This window comes from Eptatretus burgeri, chromosome 9, assembly GCF_056783735.1.
Source record: "Eptatretus burgeri isolate ZD-2024b chromosome 9, Ebu_testis_v1, whole genome shotgun sequence".
Taxonomy (NCBI): Eukaryota; Metazoa; Chordata; class Myxini; order Myxiniformes; family Myxinidae; genus Eptatretus; species Eptatretus burgeri.
Window position 1 is genome coordinate 106655950 of NC_140969.1, and position 19780 is coordinate 106675729.

Genomic DNA, 19780 nt, shown 5'->3' on the forward strand with positions numbered 1-19780 from the left:
GGAGAAGTATGTGAGGATCGTGCAGGATATGTATGAGGACAGTGTGACAGCGGTGAGGTGTGCGGTAGGAATGACGGACCGGTTTAAGGTAAAAGTGGGATTGCACCAAGGATCGACTCCGAGCCCTTTCCTGTTTGCAATGGTGATGGACAGGTTGACGGACGAGATCAGACTGGAGTCCCCATAGACTATGATGTTCGCGGATGACATCATGATCTGTAGGGAGAGTAGGGAGCAGGCTGAGGCGAGCCTCGAGCGGTGGAGGTACGCACTGGAGAGAAGGGGAATGATAGTAAGTCGGAGTAAGACGGAGTACATGTGCGTAAATGAGAGGGAGGGTGGTGGTATGGTGCGGTTGCAAGGAGTTGAGGTGGGGAGGGTGGATTGGTTTAAATACTTGGGATCAACTGTCCAAAGTAACGGAGAGTGTGGGAGAGAAGTGAAAAAGAGTGCAGGCAGGATGGAGTGGGTGGAGAAGAGTTGCAGGAGTGATTTGTGACAGAAGGGTAGCTGCAAGAGTGAAGGGGAAAGTATATAAGACGGTAGTGAGACCAGCTATGTTGTATGGTTTGGAGGCGGTGGCGCTAACAAAAAGACAGGAAGCGGAGCTGGAGGTGGCAGAGTTAAGGATGCTGCGATTCTCCTTGGGAGTGACGAGGATGGATAGGATAAGAAATGAGTATATTAGAGGGACAGCGCTGGTAGGACGGTTTGGAGACAAAGTGAGAGAGGCGAGATTGAGATGGTTTGGACATGTGCACAGGAGGGAAGCGGAGTATATCGGGAGAAGGATGTTGAAGATGGAGCCGCCAGGCAGGAGAAGAAGAGGAAGGCCAAAGAAGAGGTTCATGGATACGGTGAGGGCGGACATGCAGGTGGTTGGAGTGTCAATGGAAGATGTGGGGACAGAGCGAAATGGAGACGCTTCATCCGCTGTGGCGACCCCTAACGGGAGCAAGCCCAAAGAGGAAGAAGATATATATATATATATATATATATATATATATATATATATATATATATATATATATATATATATATATATATATATATATATATATATATATATATATATATATATCTGTCTCTTTCTCTCTGCCTGTGGCTGCTGGTTGCATTATTGGTTGGGACGCAGCTATGCTGCTGATGCAGTGTCCCCCTTACCAGTACACTGGTGCTCATTTTGCCGACCTCGGAAGGATGACAGGCTGAGTCAACTTCTTGGTGTATTTTAATTCAGCAGCCAACGGGGCTTGAACCCAGGATCCCAAGCCGCCACCCTAACCACTAAGCCAACACCAGGCTTAATAACCCCAACTGTTCATCAATAAATCGTTTCTTTCATAAACTTGGTAAACTTTACTTGAGAAACACAGCCTTGGCAGTCTGAGTCAATCATGTCCTTCAACCACTTGCTTCTGTGATTAAAAAAAAAAATATCAGGTGATAAGATAAGGTACTTGCTAACTATGAGGATGTTTATGCAAAAGTCTCAGAATAGATCTCATTTCCACAGGTTGTTTGAAACTACCAAGCAGAATTAGAAAAGGTCGACTTGCATTTAGCACACAACAGGGGCCCCGATTGCTGTTTGTTACCTTTGCGCCAGTTTCTGCATCAGTTTCAGCCTGTTGTCCTGAGCCAGAGGCAGTTTCGCGAAGTTGCATGGACTTACATCATCCAGAACCTCACATATCTCCAGGGAAATGTCCGTCAGCTTCGCACGCAATTGTACTACAAGGATTATCAAGCAAGCAGGGATATAATTGATGTTTTCAGCAGACGAGTGACATTCATATTGTGTCAATGACATAAATTCCTGTCATGTCAACGCTTTACAAAATCTTACATTGTCTAAGGATTATTATACGAGACATTTCACAACTGTTATGCCAATTCACAGATCCAGCATATGCTCCTGGGATCCCAGGCTCAAATCCCATAATACTGAGTTGATTTATCCATCAACTGCAAATGTCCTTTGTAATTCAAGCAAAAGTGCACTGATATCTCTGCTAATGTCCTTATCCTCCATGCAATAGATATACAACCTGCTCTATGAGCCTTAAATCGCCGTGATCAAAAAAATAATGAAGTGCAATTAGACCATCGGGTGAAGGGGAAACTCGGTATAGTTGAGCAATCGTCAAATTCGTACCTGGATCTCTGGGAAATTCACTTGCAGGTGGAAAAAAACAGGGATCACCAAGGTGACTGAAAAAGACAGTGGCACACATACACACTGGTTATCCTCTCTGTGGCAGAGATGAAACTTTCTCAAGGGTTAGCCAAGCTGGCCTGATTTCCGATTGCTGGGGGGGTTGAAAAGTCAAATACGCAAGCAGAAATCGCGTGCTGAGAAAATTGTTTCCACACCAACCCAAACCCACAATGTTCCTTTTACAACTGATTTTACACAAGACAGAGAACAAAAATTCTTGCACAGGTTAGCTCACAAGGTTATTTTATTTAATCCCCTCTTTCCATCCTCCACTCGACCCGTGGTGAAACTCACACGGCCCCGACACTGCGTTTCCACGCAATTTAGCCATCCCAGGTTGGCCTGTGAAAGTGAACTCCCCGCATTTAATCCTGACTTGTTTCCTAAAGCTTACAGATGTGCAATGGGATGAAAAGACAGACAATTAGCGAAAAGTGGGCAGATGCATTTTGAGCCAAACCCAAGAAGTGGGCAACGCTATTTCCTGGTTTCCGATAATCCTAATTATTCTTAGGGATCTTCAAAAAGCACTGAGCAGACTGAAGAGACGAGAAGAGAGAGGTTGTAAAACATTAAGATAAGACACGAACTTATTGGTCGGCTACGATACACATTCAAGGTCTGAAATCGCTCGTAGGCATTGCATTTCTCTCAGGCCGAAGCACCACCTCTCAGATCACAGACTTCACCTGCAAGGCTAAGCAGGTTAGTTGAGCAAGTGGTCTGACATGGCTCGGCCGGACACATAGCGTCTGCACTTGTGAACACAATGCCTTGAATGTGCATTGTCCCATCTTCTTAAACTGTTGCAACCTCTCTCTTCTGTTCTGCCACCTTCATGCTTTTGAAACGTGCCATCAGATAAGTACGATTGTCATATGCTAAAAATTGTCACATTTTGAACAATCACCGGACACAAGAAGAAGCAGCTGACATTTTGGGCAATCCCCAAAAAGGAAAACAGAAAAGGAATCCAACATTACAAATTCAAAACCAACAAGAAAAAGAGCAATCAGCGATTGCAGACCCCTCGCCATGACTTGTTTCGTGTGGTGCATTTTGTGTGGTGTTTGTGTAGTTTCGTGTGGTGTTTGTGTACTTGTGTGTTACATGATTAATTTGAGACATAACTGCTGGCAGTGATGACTGGGTACCAAGACGTCCCGCTTTGATGCAACCCCGGTTTGATTGGACACCTGACCCTGAGCCATGACGTTTATTATTATTCAATTAAATTTAGAATGGGATTAATATAAATTCAATTTAAATAAAATAAAAGACCAGATAGGTACAGTCCTGCATTGGGAGAAGGAACCCAAACAAGCAAAAAGAAAATATGAAGTCATCAGGAGGAACCTGGTTAGGATTCACATTTCAGCTGCTACTCCTCGACCCTCAAATCCACCCAGGCACAGCCAAGTGAGCGTTATTCAAAAATAAATAAATATCCCCACTTCAAAAAATTTAAATAATTCAGACTGCCAGACCATGCGTCTGATCAAGTTGAAATTTAAAACATGTATTCCCCATCACTACTGGATCATAATTGTGAAGTTTCACATCACTTGATTAAGCAGTTCGAAAGAAAACGTTTTTTTTTTTTTTTTTCAATCCAATTTTGAGCCAAACTCAAGAGCGGGCAACAGATCGCTCTGTCGGTAGTCAGCACAGACTTTCTGAAGTACACCCGATTCATATAAAACAAGGGCACTCGGTAGAGCGCATACCTTCGCCATGTAATACCTGATCCATGAGAACATATCGGGCCAAATACATTTTTGAAATATCATGTTATACAGTACTATATCGTTTGTGGCCCTATCTCTCAATGGTGAAGTCACTTTGCAAATTAAATAATTCTCGTATCCAGATCCAGATTGGATCTTCACCAAAATCGAATAATTTCGTCCTTGTGACACACCCAATGTGTCCACCAAGTTTCGTCCGAATCCCTCCACAACTTTTTGAGATATCGTGCTCCATATCGTTTTTGGCCCGATCTCTCAATGGTGAAGAATCATTTTTAAAATTCTAGTAGTCAGATCCGGATCTTCATCAAAATCGAATCAGTTCGTCCTTGTCACACACCCAACCTGTCCACCAAGTTTCATCCGGATCCGTCCCCAACTTTATGAGATATCCTGCACACAAAAACAAACAAACAGAAAGGGGTGAAAACATAACCTCCTTCACCTTCGGTGGCGGAGGTAATAACAAATTGGCAATTGCTTTAAAACCAGCCACGAGGGCAACGAAAAACACGATTGCTTGGAAGGGTGGCAATCGGATGTAAATAACCAATTGGCAATCGGATACTGAGGTTCCAAATTTAACACATACTGTACTTGCTTCCTGGTACGTCTTGACGTCATACGTTTCACTGTTCCTGTTCCATGTTTAGCCGAGACGCCGAGTGCATAAAAGCTTTTTAAATCATGTACAGTATTTAAATATTGTAAACACCTTTCTTCGATTTGTTGGCGATGTACCGGTATTTGTTATTTTTTCCATATCGATTTTTTTCGGTATACCAATATATTCAGAATTCCAATGTCGGTATATCGACAAGGAAAATTATATCGATATATCGCTGGACCTTATAACAAACAAACAAGACAAACAAACAGGGTTGAAAACATCACCTCCTTCCACCTGCGGTGGAGGAGGTAAAAAGGCAAAGACAGCAATGCTGTTTGAGATATCAGTACCCAGCGATTTTGGCTTAAATAATGCAGAAATCAAGAAAATGGCTAAATACCAGAACCTCAAAAATGAGATCAAGAGATTTTGGAAGCTGAATAGCATCAAAATTGTACCACCAGTGATAATTGGAACAACAGGAATAATATAATATCCTCTTTTTCAATTCATTTCACCAACATCCATGGTCTTTCTTCAAATCATTCCTCTGTTGAACATCATCTGGCAAGCTCTCTCCTCATATCTTGCTTCTCTCAGACCCAATTATCACATTACGTTCTTGTTAATTCTTATAACATTTCGAACTACATCCTTCACTCACAATTCCGCTTCAAAGGAGGAGTCTGTGTATACTCCAACATCAACACGCCTGCTGTACGCCTTGTCGACCTCCAATCTCCAAACTTTGATGTCATCTGGCTTAAGATTTGTCTCCCGACCATCACTATCTTTCTCTGTTTCACTTACTACTCTCCCATTTCCACAAACTTTAAAGCTTTATTTGACTATCTCAACCCTTGCCATGAGGCCATGACATCCGAACACCCTCAAGCAGAATTTCTCCATCTCAGAGACTTCCATGTACACCACAGGGAGAGGCTGAAGCCCTCCCACACAGATGTTGGGGGAGTTGAAGCTCTTACATTTTCCATTCTTCATGATTTGGAATAAATTATCACCCACCCTAACCATATCCCAGATCGTCATGACCACACTACCAATACTTTGGGTTTATTCTTCACTTCCACTCCGTTACATTACAACTACACAATTTCACCTCAAATTGGTTCTTCTGTCCACAATCTTGTGAACATCACTTTACTTACCACCACTTCTTCCCATTCGACTGCTCCGACGAAACGCCAGTATTGGCATTTCAACAATGCTGACTGGACTGGTTTACGAAACTTCTTTTCTGACTTTCCCTGGAAAGACAACTGCCTCTCTTCGAGCGATGCCTCAATGTCTGCTGAATGTATAGCTGAGGTCATTGTTACAGGAATGGAGGCTTATATCCCCTTCTCTTTCAAATCCATCTCTCCGACCAATTCTTGGTTCAATAATTGCTGCTCTTCGCCCATTCGTGCAAGGGATGCCGCATATCGGACATGAAAAAAACTCTTCTCCCTCCGACTCGCATTTGGCTTTCATATTTGCCAGAAATCATTGCAAACATGTTATTCGTGAAGCGAAGCAATCCTTTATTCAAAAGAAATGTGACAACCACTCTTCTTATTCCACTAATAGATCTTTCTGGTCCTTAGCTAAAAGTATCTCCAACAACTTCTGTCGCTCTACCTTTCCTTTGCTTTTCCGTTCTGATGATACTATCGCTGTCTCTCCGACCGATAAAGCAACTTTTTGGTTCTCTTTTCTCCCTAACTCCACACTGGATAACTCTAACATTCCATCTCCCTCTGATGCTCCCCTCACAAATCCTATGTCCCTCCCTCCCTGTAATCTATTTTCATGCAGTCAAAAAATACTCCTCTCTCTGGACATAAGCAAGGCCTACGGGCAAGATGGCATTCCTCCCCGTGTCTTGAAGGAAAGTGCTTCAGAACTTTCACCCTTGCTTGCTCATTAGGGCTTCTTCAAGCTGGCTTGAAAGCCCTATTGTTTTCGTTATTATTATTATTATTATTATTATTATTATAGTTATTCTACTGACCAATTTTGTGGCGGATCTGGAGGGAAAACGGTTGGATGAAATTCAACGAAACTTAACACCATAGTTACTCACCACCTGAAGTTTATACTTTGAAATATTTGATGACGTCGGTCACGTGGTATGGCGGCCATATTGGATTTTCTCCAAAACCTAAAAACATCTCCAGAACGGATAATCTGACAGCATCAAACTTTTGCACACATTTGCGATGTTCCATGGGAATGTTAAGTTGTTCAATTGGTCGAAATCGTTACATAATTTATATGATTAAAATGATGCCGATTCACCTCATTAAATCTGCAAAATATGCAAATGAGAGTTGAAAAAATTTAATTTACACATTTAGATAGGGCATAAACAGGGGACTCCAAATATGTTTCCACTATGTCTGTATTTGACCCCAGTGAACCCCCAGAGCCCCCCAAAGTTTAAAATCACACATTTTTGTAATGTCATAAAATGAAAGCAATGGTTGGATGAAATTGAATGAAACTTAACAACGTAATAACTCTCCACCTGAAGTTTATACTTTGAAAATTTTCATGACGGAGGTCACGTGGTATGGCGGCCATATTGGATTATCTCTAAAACCTAAAAAGATCTTCTCCAGAACGGATAACCCAACAGCCTCAAGCTTTTGGAAACCTGTCCGATATTCCATGGGAATGTTAATTTGTTAATTTGGTCAAAATCGTTATTTAATTTATAATTTTCAAAATGATGCCGATTCGCCTCATTAAATATGCAAAATATGCAAATGAGAGTTGAAAAAAATTTAATGACAGATTTAGATAGGACATAAACAGCGGACTCCAAATATGTTTATACCATGTCTGTATTTGACCGCAGTGAGGCCCCAGAGCCCCCCAAAGTTTAAAACCACCCATTTTTGAAATGTCGTAAAATTAAATTAACGGTAAGATGAAATTCAATGAAACTTAACACTATAATAACTCTCCACTTGAAGTTTATACTTTGAAAATTTTGATGACGTTGGTCACGTGATATGGCAGCCATATTGGATTTTATCCAAAACATAAAAACATCTTCTCCAGAAGGGATAACCCGACAGCCTCAATCTTTTGCACACATTTGCGCTATTCCATGGGAATGTAAAGTTGTTAATTTGGTCGAAATCGTTACATAATTTATATGATTAAAATGATGCCGATTTGCATCATTAAATATGCCAAATATGCAAATGAGAGTTGAAAACATTTAATGACATATTTAGATAGGACATAAACAGCGGACTCCAAATATGTTTATACTATGTCTGTATTTTACACCAGTGAGGCCCCAGAGCCCCCCAAAGTTTAAAATAACCCATTTTTGACATGTAAAATGAAAAGTGAAGAAGATAGAGCTATAGTGACCGCACATTCTGGAAGATATTTTAACGTTCTACAAGTTCGCCATTTACATTAAAAAGCAAATGTGTAGTTATTGGACTTTTTTCGGGACTTGAAAATTTGTCCAGCCTCGATTTTTCTTTATCATGTATTGCTATTGGCTTTACAATCCTTCATTGATATAACATTAGGGACACCGTAGCGAGACCCCATTGCAGACTCAGTGCAAATTAAAGTCCTTTGACGTCGGATGCACGCGTTGAAGCCCGGGATTATTGTTTTTTTACCAGTTTTAATTTGTTTTGTTTTTGTTTAAAAACCCAAACTTTTCCTCTTACCTGGAAACATGCCTTAGTACAGCTTATTTTAAAGAAGGGTGATTCGTTCAAACCCTTCTAACTACCGTCCTATTGCTCTGACTTCTACTGTTTCCAAAATCTTTGAATGTCTTCTCAATTCCCATTTTCACAAGCATCTTGAATCTCACAGTCTTTTATCTGACCACCAATACGGCTTTCGCAAGGCAAGATCTAGAGGTGATATCATTTCTTTCATAACGAATGTCTGGGCCTCTTCTTTGAGAGACTTTGGGGAATCCTTTGTTGTTGGCCTTGATATCTCAAAAGCCTTTTACAGAGTTTGGCATCGGGTCTGCTATCCAAGCTTCTCTCTTTCGGCTTTCCTTCTTCACTCTGCTCTCTCATTTCGAGCTTTCTCTCCAACCGCTCTATCTCCGTAATTGTTAATGGTTCAACATCGACCCCCTTCCCTATCAACAGCGGTGTACCTCAAGGTTCTGTTCCTTCTCCAACACTCTTCCTTCTTTTTATCAATGACCTTCTTTCTTCCACAAATAACCAAATGCACTCGTATGCTGATGACTCAACATTACATTCCTCCATGTCTTTCGCATCTGCCCCATCTTCCCTCACTCGATCTACATCTCGTTTCATCACAGCCACCTCTTTAAATTCGGATTTGGACAACATCTCACAGTGGGGAAAATGTAATCAAGTTAAGTTTAATGTTTCAAAAACTCAATTTCTTCTCATCTCTCCGTCTTAAACTCTCAACTCTCCATTCTCATTTGAAAGCTCCACAATTACACCATGTGATACAATAAACAGACTAGGTATCACTCGAACATAACATTTATCCTGGAATCCACACAAACGCAAATAGATAAGTCTATCTCAAAGACATTAGGAGTCCTGTTCAGATATTGAAGATTCTTCTCCTCTGAGCAATTTCTCCAACTATATCAAGGATTTATTCGTCCTTGTGTAGAGTACTGCTCTCACATCTGGGGAGGTTCCAGCTCCACATACTTATGAGATAGAATTGAATCCAAAGTTATTTGACTTGTCAACTCCACCAATGTGACCTCAAAACTTGACCCGCTCAAATTACGCCGCATAGTAGGCTCTCTTTCTCTTTTCTACAGATATTATTTTGGTTTCTGCTCGCAAGAACTTGCTGCATGTATACCTCCACCGTTACCGAGACCAAGGAATACTCAACAAGCCACTACATCACATGATTATTGTGTAGCCAGTGGCAACTCAAGGGTGGGCCATTACGATGTTTGTTTCTTCCCCTCCACTGGAAAACTCTGGAACTCTTTACCTTCTCACGTCTTCCCAAACACTTATGACCTTCACATTTTCAAAAAGGAGATGTCTTACTTCCTCAAAAAAACTCTTAATCTATTCTCTTTTCTTACTTTTCTATCAATGCAGTCCATTTATTTATGGCTTGGCCTCAATGAGGACTATTTAATCCGTGACTGAAGCCTTCAACATTAAAAAACAAAACATAAAGAAGAACTTCACTGACATTTTAAAAACCATCCCCGGGAATATTCCCACAAACAAACTACAAATGGAAGCAGTCCAGGGTTTGGTGACTCGTGAAAAGAGCCCTCGGAACAAAACTCTGAGAACAACAAAGTTGAACAGTTTGGTCCATGAACTGTGATCCTTACCGAAGCGAAGGTGGATACTTTTGAGTCCTGGGAGGACTTCATTACATCGCCTCAAACCCACAAATGGAGACACACACACACACACACACACACACACACACACACACACACACACACACACACACACACACACACACACACACACACACACACACACACACACACACACTTTTATGCCTCCGCTGACAAAGACGCCAGAGGTATTATGTTTTCAGGTTGTCCGTCTGTACATCCGTCCCTGCTAATTTTTTCTGCAACCGCTTATCCGATGGACAAAATTTTCACCATAGGTGTGACTACTCATGTATGTTTTAATGATAATTATGATGTCATAGGTCATGTGGTGTGGCAGCCATGTTGGAAAAAAGGAAGCACTTGCACCTCTGCATCCCCAAAACCGCTCCAAAGAAAAAAAATTTGAAACTTGGCACCTCTCAACTACTCCTCATGGGAAACAAGTGAGTTTTTTTGATCATGTCATAGGTGGCTTCGTTATGACATCATAATTGCATATGTCGAACGCTTTAGCCGATCAGTGTGAAATTTTTTTGAGGGTCATCTCGTGCTAAATTATATGGTCGGGGGGGGGGGGGGGATTGATGAAGTCATCGGTCACATGATTCGGCAACCATACATTTTTCTTTTTTCAAATAACCTTCTCTGAAACGACGGAACAGATTGAGGCAAAACTTCACAGATATGATCACCTAACCACGAGGAACAAAAAGTTCTCAACCTATGACTTTATAGGTCACATGGTTTGGCAGCTATGATTTTTTTTAAAAGAATAAACCTTTAAAAACCTTCTTCTCCAGAATGGCTTGAAAGAGTGAGGAGAAACTTCACCCACATATTCCCCGAGCCTTGGGATACCAGGGTGTTCACGAATAATGAATAGGTCAGATGGTCTGGCAGCCAAAATTATTTAATAGTTTGAATCTGGGTTCAGGGATTTACATCAAACTTGGTACAAGTATTGTAATGATGTAATAATGTAGGCAGCGGCAGGTATGGCCTCGTCGCGACGTCGAAGAGTACCTGTCTGGTTTAAAATGTTTTTATTACCTGTGGAGTGTAAATGTGCGAAGATTTTCTGTAGTTCCGGGCTGACTGGTATAGCCAAGACAGATATGCACTAAACGGGTTGAAGGTTGTGTTTTAGTAATAAGGTAACAGAAGTTATTAATGTATTGTATTCTAAAATGATGTTTGGGTAATGTAGAATTATAATTATCCAATTGCTTATTATGTAATAGTAATATTGAATGTTAGTTTGTGGTTCTGGATAAGTGGACAGATGTATCATCATGAATACACTCGGAGCACTTTATCTGCTTAAATAATTGAGAGTTTTGTCGTACTATTGCAATGACAACAATTGTTTGGAACCTGTTAGCTGCAATGTGCAATGTAATTCTTATGGGTAATATGAAATGACGACAAAATGGAGAGATGGTTTCCCAATTAGATACAAATTATTTAGTCAGTGACGGAACACCGGATTGAACGGGTATTGATGTGGTGATGCCCAGGGCACATACAAGTATGCGAATTGCTTATACTTTGTAAGAGTACTCATTTGTAGTTAAAGAAAGCAACTATTTCCATGTAAATTGTTGTTGGAGACCGTCTCATAGTTCCGGTTATTCTCAATCTCAGAAACCAATGTTATCATTAGTATACGTCCATCTCCAATTATTATATACCCGACCATGTGAGGGTAGGTCTGATCACTACTTGTTAAGCTGGTGCCTAGTCCTGGTAGCCACGGTATAGCTGAAAGTGATATTAAGGGCTAGTCAATCAGTGGTTTATCCATGTGAATCAATGTGGGTAATAAACTTTTGCAGATGTGACTTCCCTACCACTCTGACAGAGAATTCAGGTTCAGGGACCACCTTATTTAACATAACATTACTTCTTGCTTATCGTTTGTATCGTTTATGACATCCTTAGAAACAGTAAGTTTTCTGTTTGGAATGATTTTCAATTTTGTTTAACTGCCAGGCAGGTAGACAGATTAAAACAATTACTTTACTCCTCTCTGTGCGCATGCACGATCGGAATGAGATTCCGTACAATTTGCCAAATTCAGAGCCAAAGTACTGCTTATCTACAGGTTCGTGTTCCGATCTATGTTCAAGATATGATATTCAATTGAAGTAAAGTCACGATATAGCTGAGATGGCTCAGGACCTGGGTTCGATTCCTGGTCTGGGCATGCAATTTTTCCCCACATACACATGAAATAAAGTTGTTCCTCGATCATAGACTGACATTTGTAGACAGATAGACTTGAATAAATTTCTTCCACAAACTTTGAACTATCTGCAGGTTAATCAAGTGCAATATTGACAGTCAGGGATGGACAGTCTGGAAAGTAATGAAGATTAATTACTGACTCTGCACTATTACTTAGTCTCGCAAATGAGAACCTTACCTCCTGGACACATTATCCACATTGCACAATGTTTGTTGTTGCTCCAGTAACAGAGGTGTAGATGACGTTTTTTTGGGGGAAGGAGGAATGCAGTCCTCATCGTCAACGAAACCAAATTCCAGGCACTCCTCGTCATCTTCGATTTCCTCCCAGACAGTCTGCATTGCAGAACCAACTTCACCAACACTGCTCGTGGAGCCAACACCAAGGATCTCCTCAAAATCTCTCTCCTCCTCAAAATCTGGTCCAAGCAAATGGAATAGCGATCATGAATTTATCTAATGCACATCTTCAAAAAAAAACATAAATAAATAAATAATGGTATATTATTCTCAATTGTATAAAAGGTGAACAAAACAGCAAGATCTATCCTAAAAAAAAAAGATGGTAAAGCAAATTTCAGCTCTTTTGACAATTTGAGACATCTTAGCAAGCCGTTTACTTATACAGTGTACAAGGAAAAGCTTGAACAAACACAACGTGATGTCATCAACGACACATACCATCGTGCACAGAATCATCAGAGTCGTCAAGGACACGAATGGTGCGAGAAATGTTCTTTGGAACAATAACTTCCTCCTCATCTTCATCACAAAGAGAGTCCAAACGCGTATTCAATTGAGCGGATGTTTCACCGTACCCTCGTCGCACCTCTTCTTTTTCTGGCAAATTTGACGTGGGAGGACTGACGGGTATGAGGTCCAACACGCTGTTATCTCTTGCGAGGAACCCATCCCTTCCTGCAACTGGCTCGGAGTTGCGTGACGGTGATCCGGGGAAAGGTTGTTTTCGTTCACCGGCAGAACCTTGTTTCACTCTGGGGCAGACTCGTGCAACTTGGCGTTCGGGAAGATCCAAATTGTTTGTGATGACTGGAGTGCTGAAGGAGGAAGACTTTGGAATTGTAGAGGATATAGGTGAGTCTGCAGATGGTGAAAAGTGAGATTGATAAGGAACTGAAACTAAAGAAGACTCTGTGGTGGCCAAGGAAGAGGATTTAGTTCCGTCAACCAAAATACAATCAGTTTCAGAAGGTGTGGAACATAGATAGGAGCGTATATTGCCTTGCCGGCTGTAAACTCCGGGACTGGGGTCAAATTTGGTTGCAACTGGCTTTGTGGCAACTGCAGACGTTGGGCAGCGTGATGAGATGGAGGAAGATGAAAATACTCCAGCCTTCTTGAAGGTAAAAACCCTGAGAGTTAATCGCAAACAGTACAAATTAGTAACAATGGGGATAATCATTTAAGTCAAGCCTTTTTACAATAAGAAACAAAACATTTTTTTTTTAAATGTAAAAACGTAGATGGATGAAATCTCAAAAAAAAACAAAAAACAAGGTAGGAGTGACACCACATTACAATATCACAATACGGCACCACAATCCTCTCATGGATTATGATCACATCTTTTGACATTTTCTGGAATTATTTTTGTGGGATTGTGATGCAACGTCAAAGGATGTTGTGATGGTAATGCACAAGAGGATTGTAGTGTCGTATTGTGGTATCATTCCTACTTTGTTTGGTCGTTTTTTTAAGAATTTATTAAGATTTTATCTCTTTGTTTTTACATTTTTAAATCTTGTTTCTGCAGTTTTTAAAATTAATAAAATGCTAAATGTTTTATGCGTTTTGTTATAGATTAAATCCATCTATGTAATTAAATTGTTTTAATACTTGATTCAGTTGATTTGGAGGATAGTTTGGATATGTATCGCTTTTGGAATGGTACTGTCCATCTTCCCCCTCTCACACAATCCTGGCCTGGTTTGGTTAGGCCCACATTTACGTTCAATTTCTTTTCCTAATAAAAGGATTAATGTTTTATGTATTTTTAAATTTTGTGTTGTGTGCACTCGCTCAGAGACAAAGGAACTTCTTCGCATTGGAATCACCATCATGGCTTCAGCAGTTATTGAGGTAGGTTGGGCTACAGTTTTACATTGTTTTAAGAGGGGAAGAAGAAGTACAAATTGGTGTTTTAGCGATCTCTCAGTGTGGTACTTCAGTGATGCATTCTGCTGTTTTTTAAAATCTTGGTAGTTCAGAAAACACTAGAGAATAAAAGGTATGGCATTTAAACGCTTACGACTTCACTCGATAGTAGTTTATGAGCACATCATTGTGTACACATTTGAATGGGCAGCCATTTCCCCCCCCCCCCCGTGTCAAACCCTCTATATGGAGTACTACCGTGCTCCACGATAACAATGCATTGTATTTATGATAATATGTCTGATAGGAGGGCAATGCCTTTGTGTAACATAAATAATCATTTCAAGACCAACCAAAAACTTGATATCTGCGATTACAAAGCGATCGGCAAGAGCAAGTAAGACCACGATGCAACGATGGCCATATTTTGTTTGGACCGCCATATGACCTTGACATTCAACATGTGGCCCATTCATAATGTATATGTCTCGTGTTGGCTTAATGGTTAGGGTGGCGGGCTTTGGATCCAGTTCAAATCCTGCTCAGCTGTTGAATTAATACCAGGTGGGGTTAACTCGGCCTGTCATCCTTTCGAGGTCGGCAAAATGAGTGCCAGCATGCTGGTATCCTGTGTCGGAGTGGTGACCCATCCAGGATTGTGCCCAATAGCCAAGGAGACTGCTTAGGTAGCACCAACGCTACGCACAGAGTATGGTGCCGATCTCCTCCTCCGACAATGTGTCCAATAAAACTCAACATCACGAAAATTGGAAGAAAATTATTAAAGTTATGATCAAAAACGTGTTTCTTGTCGATTTGGTCACAATCCGAAAAAGTATGTCAAGGACTCGAATCAATATCAGGTGCAAAACTTCAGTGCAGGTACACGACTATGATGCAAGGGAACCTTGGAAGGCGAAAATGTGTAAACGGGTGGGGGGGGCGGAGGGGGGGTCTGTGGGGCATGGGAGAAGGTGGGGTGGGGGGGGTTAATAAGCAGATGAACGATGACACATGAAAGTTAATGGGCAAAGCAAGTTGATAGCGAACGTAGTGAGCTTCATACTTAACACGTGCACATGAGAGAATAGGAAACAACAACAACAACAACAACACAATACCCTGGCAATTGTGAATCCGTGTCATTGGCTATGACCATTTTGCTTCCGTTTTTGCTTTGTTTCTGGTTTTTTTTTTTGCTTCCGGTTTTTGTCATGGGGAATGATGCATGCCGGGAGATAAAGGCATTGTCGGAGACATGAAAGACCCAAATATCACACATGGTGTATATTTCCTCCACTGATTTTAATAAAGATATCTCCCACATCAGCAAAAAAAAAATTTTAATCGTGATTTACATGATTTCATCGCTGATCCCGAATCCAGGCTGAAGTAACCGGAAATTGTGTATACAGTTGTGAACAAGCTATAGGTAAAGTCAGAAGCGAATGCAAGAAGAATTCTACATTCGCTTCTATTATTTTTTTTTTTAGATGAGATCCTGTTCTCGGCGGTGTCGTTGCTGTGAAGGTCGTGTTGAGGTAATATTTTTTTTTTTTAGATGAGATCCTGTTCAAGGCGGTGTAGTTGTTGTGAAGGTAATGTTGACGTAATATTTATTTTTTTAGATGAGATCCTGTTCCAGGCGGTGTAGTTGTTGTGAAGGTAATGTTGAGGTAATATATATTTTTTTTAGATGAGATCCTGTTCTCGGTGGTGTAGTTGTTGTTGCGAAGGTAATGTTGAGGTAATATTTATTTTTTTAGATGAGATCCTGTTCTAGGCGGTGTAGTTGTTGTTGTGAAGGTAATGTTAAGGTCATATTAATTTTTTTAGATGAAATCCTGTTCTAGGCGGTGTAGTTGTTGTTGTGAAGGTAATGTTGAGGTAATATTTATTTTTTCAGATGAGATCCTATTCTGGGTGGTGTTGTTGTTGTGAAGGTAATATTTATTTTTTCAGATGAGATCCTGTTGTAGGCGGTGTTGTTGTTGTTGTGAAGGTAATGTGAAGGTCATATTAATTTTTTTAGATGAAATCCTGTTCTAGGTGGTGTAGTTGTTGTTGTGAAGGTAATGTTGAGGTAATATTAATTTTTTTTAGATGAGATCCTGTTCTGGGCGGTGTAGTTGTCATTGTGGAGGTAATGTTGAGATTTTTTTTTTTTTTTCAGATGAGATCCTGTTCAAGGCGGTGTAGTTGTTGTTGTGAAGGTAATGTTGAGGTATAATGTTGTGGTAATATTAATTTTTTTAGATGAGATCCTGTTCTCGGCAGTGTAGTTGTTGTGAAGGTGATGTTGAGGTAATATTTATTTTTTTAGATGAGATCCTGTTCTCGGCGGTGTAGTAGTTGTTGTGAAGGTAATGTTGAGGTAATATTTATTTTTTTAGATGAGATCCTATTCTAGGCGAAGTAGTTGTTGTTGTGAAGGTAATGTTGAGGTATAATGTTGAGGTAATATTTATTTTTTTAGATGAGATCCTGTTCTAGGCGGTGTAGTTGTTGTGAAGGTAATGTTGAGGTAATATTTATTTTTTAAGATGAGATCCTGTTCTCGGCTGTGTAGTTGTTGTTGTGAAGGTAATGTTGAGGTAATATTTATTTTTTCAGATGAGATCCTATTCTAGGCGGTGTAGTTGTCGTTGTGAAGGTAATGTTGAGGTAATATTTATTATTTTTTCAGATGAGATCCTGTTCTAGGTGGTGTAGTTGTTGTGAAGGTAATGTTGAGGTAATATTTATTTTTTTAGATGAGATCCTGTTCGAGGCGGTGTAGTTGTTGTTGTGAAGGTCATGTTGAGGTATAATGTTGAGGTAATATTAATTTTTCCAGATGAGATCCTGTTCTCGGCGGTGTTGTTGTCGTTGTGAAGGTAGTTGAGGTATAATGTTGAGGTAATATTAATTTTTTTAGATGAGATCCTGTTACAGGAGGTGTAGTTGTCGTTGTGAAGGTAATGTTGAGGATTTTTTTTTCAGACGAGATCCTGTTCTCGGTGGTGTAGTTGTTGTGAAGGTAATGTTGAGGTAATATTTATTTTTTTTGGATGAGATCCTGTTCTCGGCTGTGTAGTTGTTGGTGTGAAGGTAATGTTGAGGTAATATTTATTTTTTCAGATGAAAGACCCAAATAATATCAGACATGGTGTATATTTCCTCCACTGATTTTAATAAAGATATCTCACGCATCATCAAAAAATAATTTTTAATTGTGATTTACATTTTTTGATCGCTGATCCCAAATCCACGCCGAAGTAACCGGAAATTGCATCAAAATCATCAGCTGTGCAGCGCTTACATGTACCACGGTATATTTGGTAAGTGTACAGTTGTTAACAAGTCATAGGTAAAGTCAGAAGCGAATGCAAGAAGAATTCTACGTTCGCTTCTAGGCTTTGCCTATTCCATATTAAAATGGCAATGACCGCTTCACTGTGACAATCATCAAACAATGTACGTACAGGAACATGATTTGGTGGAATGTCCATCCTTTCAAAGATTGTTCAGAGCCTGGTGGTGGCTCTGCGGTTTGGGTGGTGGCTCAGCGGGCAGGGTGGCGGCTCAGCGATTATGGTGGCGGCTCAGCGATTAGGGTAGCGGCTTAGGATCCTAGGGTGGTGAGTTCAAGCCCCGTCAGCCGCTGAATTAATAGACCAGGGGGTTGACTCAGCCTATCATCCTTCCGAGGTCAGCGAAATGAGTACCAGTTCCAGTGTGTGCACTAGTAGAGGGGCACTGCATCAGCGACACAGTCGCGCTTCAAGAAATGATAGCTACCCTAACAGCTAAGCTGCCATACGACCACCAAAGATTGTTCAACAAACTAAAAATACACCCCTGAGCGAACCTCTGTCACTACAGTCGTTCATCGCACCTTTCCACCAAACACCTTGACGACGGAACACAACACACGGCTCCCTCCCAAAACTGACTCACTTGGCGCGTTTCCCGACATCCTTATGCAGAGACAGCCGGTTCACTCGCTTTCCAGAATGATGAAGCTTCAACTGTTCCGCCAAGTTGTTCACAGGTGAAGACGCCATCGCGAATACCTCACACAAACACGCTGAACCGATCACATTCGTCACTCGTCGAGATCGTTCTCCACACAAGTTTGGTGAAAATATCTCCTGTAACGCATGAAAATGGCGATTGATGGGAGAAGTGGTTTAAAAAAAACAACACAACCGACAATGAACAATTCTAAAACGGTACAGGATTTATTATTAACCTTTCGAAATTAAAATTTCCACACCGATTTCCGAGCTCCCAAAATAAGTACCTCAAAAGGGAATTGGCGCCAAAGTTCCCTGACAGGAAGTGTTGAATGAAAAAAAAAATGATTCGCTTCAGATTCGAGCGAAGATCCACATTGATAAATTTGTATACACGAAAAAGGTGACACGTTTAAACAAAGCACGAATAACGGCGACAAAGGTATTTTAATTGGAAAACAAAAAAATAAAAATAAAAACCTAGGCAGACTTTGAAACTACTGTTACTCACTATACCGTCATGGTATGTATAAAGAGCGTCACTTTGGTTCAAGCGAATCTCCAAACTCGGCACCACGACCAAACACTGGTGTTACGGATGGTCTCAACGGAATGGGAGTGATGAGTGTAATGTATTCAACAAACAGGGACGGAGGCTCTGAAGGGGGAACCACGGGTTTAACTCGGACACGGTACAGCATCGGGACACGGGCGAGTCACATGACTCTGCTTAACCACGCCCCCGCGCACCACGTGTGCGTGTATTATAAACTTCTGAAACAACTCATCCCCACAACAACATTTTTTATTAATTGTTATTTTACAAATCAAATTCGTGGAGGGCTGTCGTCGCAACTGCCGTGGGTTTCTCGATAAGGGGTACAGGGTCAGGAAGGAGTTCGGGTACATTGATGGGTGAAAAGCTTTGAGGAATCACCTGAGGCTTCAACGCAGGTGACGTCACATGCAGCGACATTTGCATCCCTCCGGTCGACTCACTCAGAATCTGATTCATACATGCTACACTCTGGGGAAGCAGTTTTAAATTCAAAACTAAACCGTCAGTTCTTAACAGAGGATAAGGGGTAGGAAGCGAGAGGGAGAGGGAGAGGGATGGGAGCGAGAGGTAGGAGGGAGAATGGAGACGGGGTGAGGAAGCTAGGAAAGAGTGAGGAAGGGGGAAGCTAAGAAGGGGGGGTGGATAAGGAAGGGGAGGGGGGGAGAGCAATGCCTCACCAAACATCGCTTTTCACACCAGGAAGGGGGATGAGAGCGAGGAGGACGGGGGAAGAGGAGAGGGGTAAATGGGAAGTGGGAGGAGTTTGGGAGGAGGTAAGCATGAGGGGAAGGGGGAGGCAGTGTAATGGGAAGGGAAGGCATCATGAGGGGAAGGGAAGGCAGTGTGAGGGGAAGGGAAAGCATCATGAGGGGAAGGAAGGCAGTGCAAGGTGAAGGAAAGGCAGTGTGAGTGGAAGG

At 41.1% G+C, this 19780-nt stretch overlaps 1 protein-coding gene across 5 annotated transcripts in view; it reads right to left on the reverse strand.

Annotated features, from left to right (window-relative positions):
- BLM (BLM RecQ like helicase) overlaps nt 1-19780 on the reverse strand; it is a 144378-nt gene that overhangs the window by 101963 nt on the left and 22635 nt on the right. For 3 of the 5 annotated variants that reach the window (XM_085896579.1, XM_085896578.1, XM_085896583.1), the window contains 5 exons: nt 18246-18439; nt 12873-13564; nt 12370-12610; nt 2159-2214; nt 1599-1734 (listed from right to left, as the gene is read on the reverse strand). In XM_085896579.1, the coding sequence (XP_085752705.1) occupies nt 1599-1734; nt 2159-2214; nt 12370-12610; nt 12873-13564; nt 18246-18439 (1319 nt within the window). Of the gene's footprint in view, nt 1-1598; nt 1735-2158; nt 2215-12369; nt 12611-12872; nt 13565-18245; nt 18440-18540; nt 18560-18591; nt 18712-19780 lie in introns of those variants that run through there. The other 2 variants (XM_085896581.1, XM_085896582.1) reach the window with 2 other exon arrangements.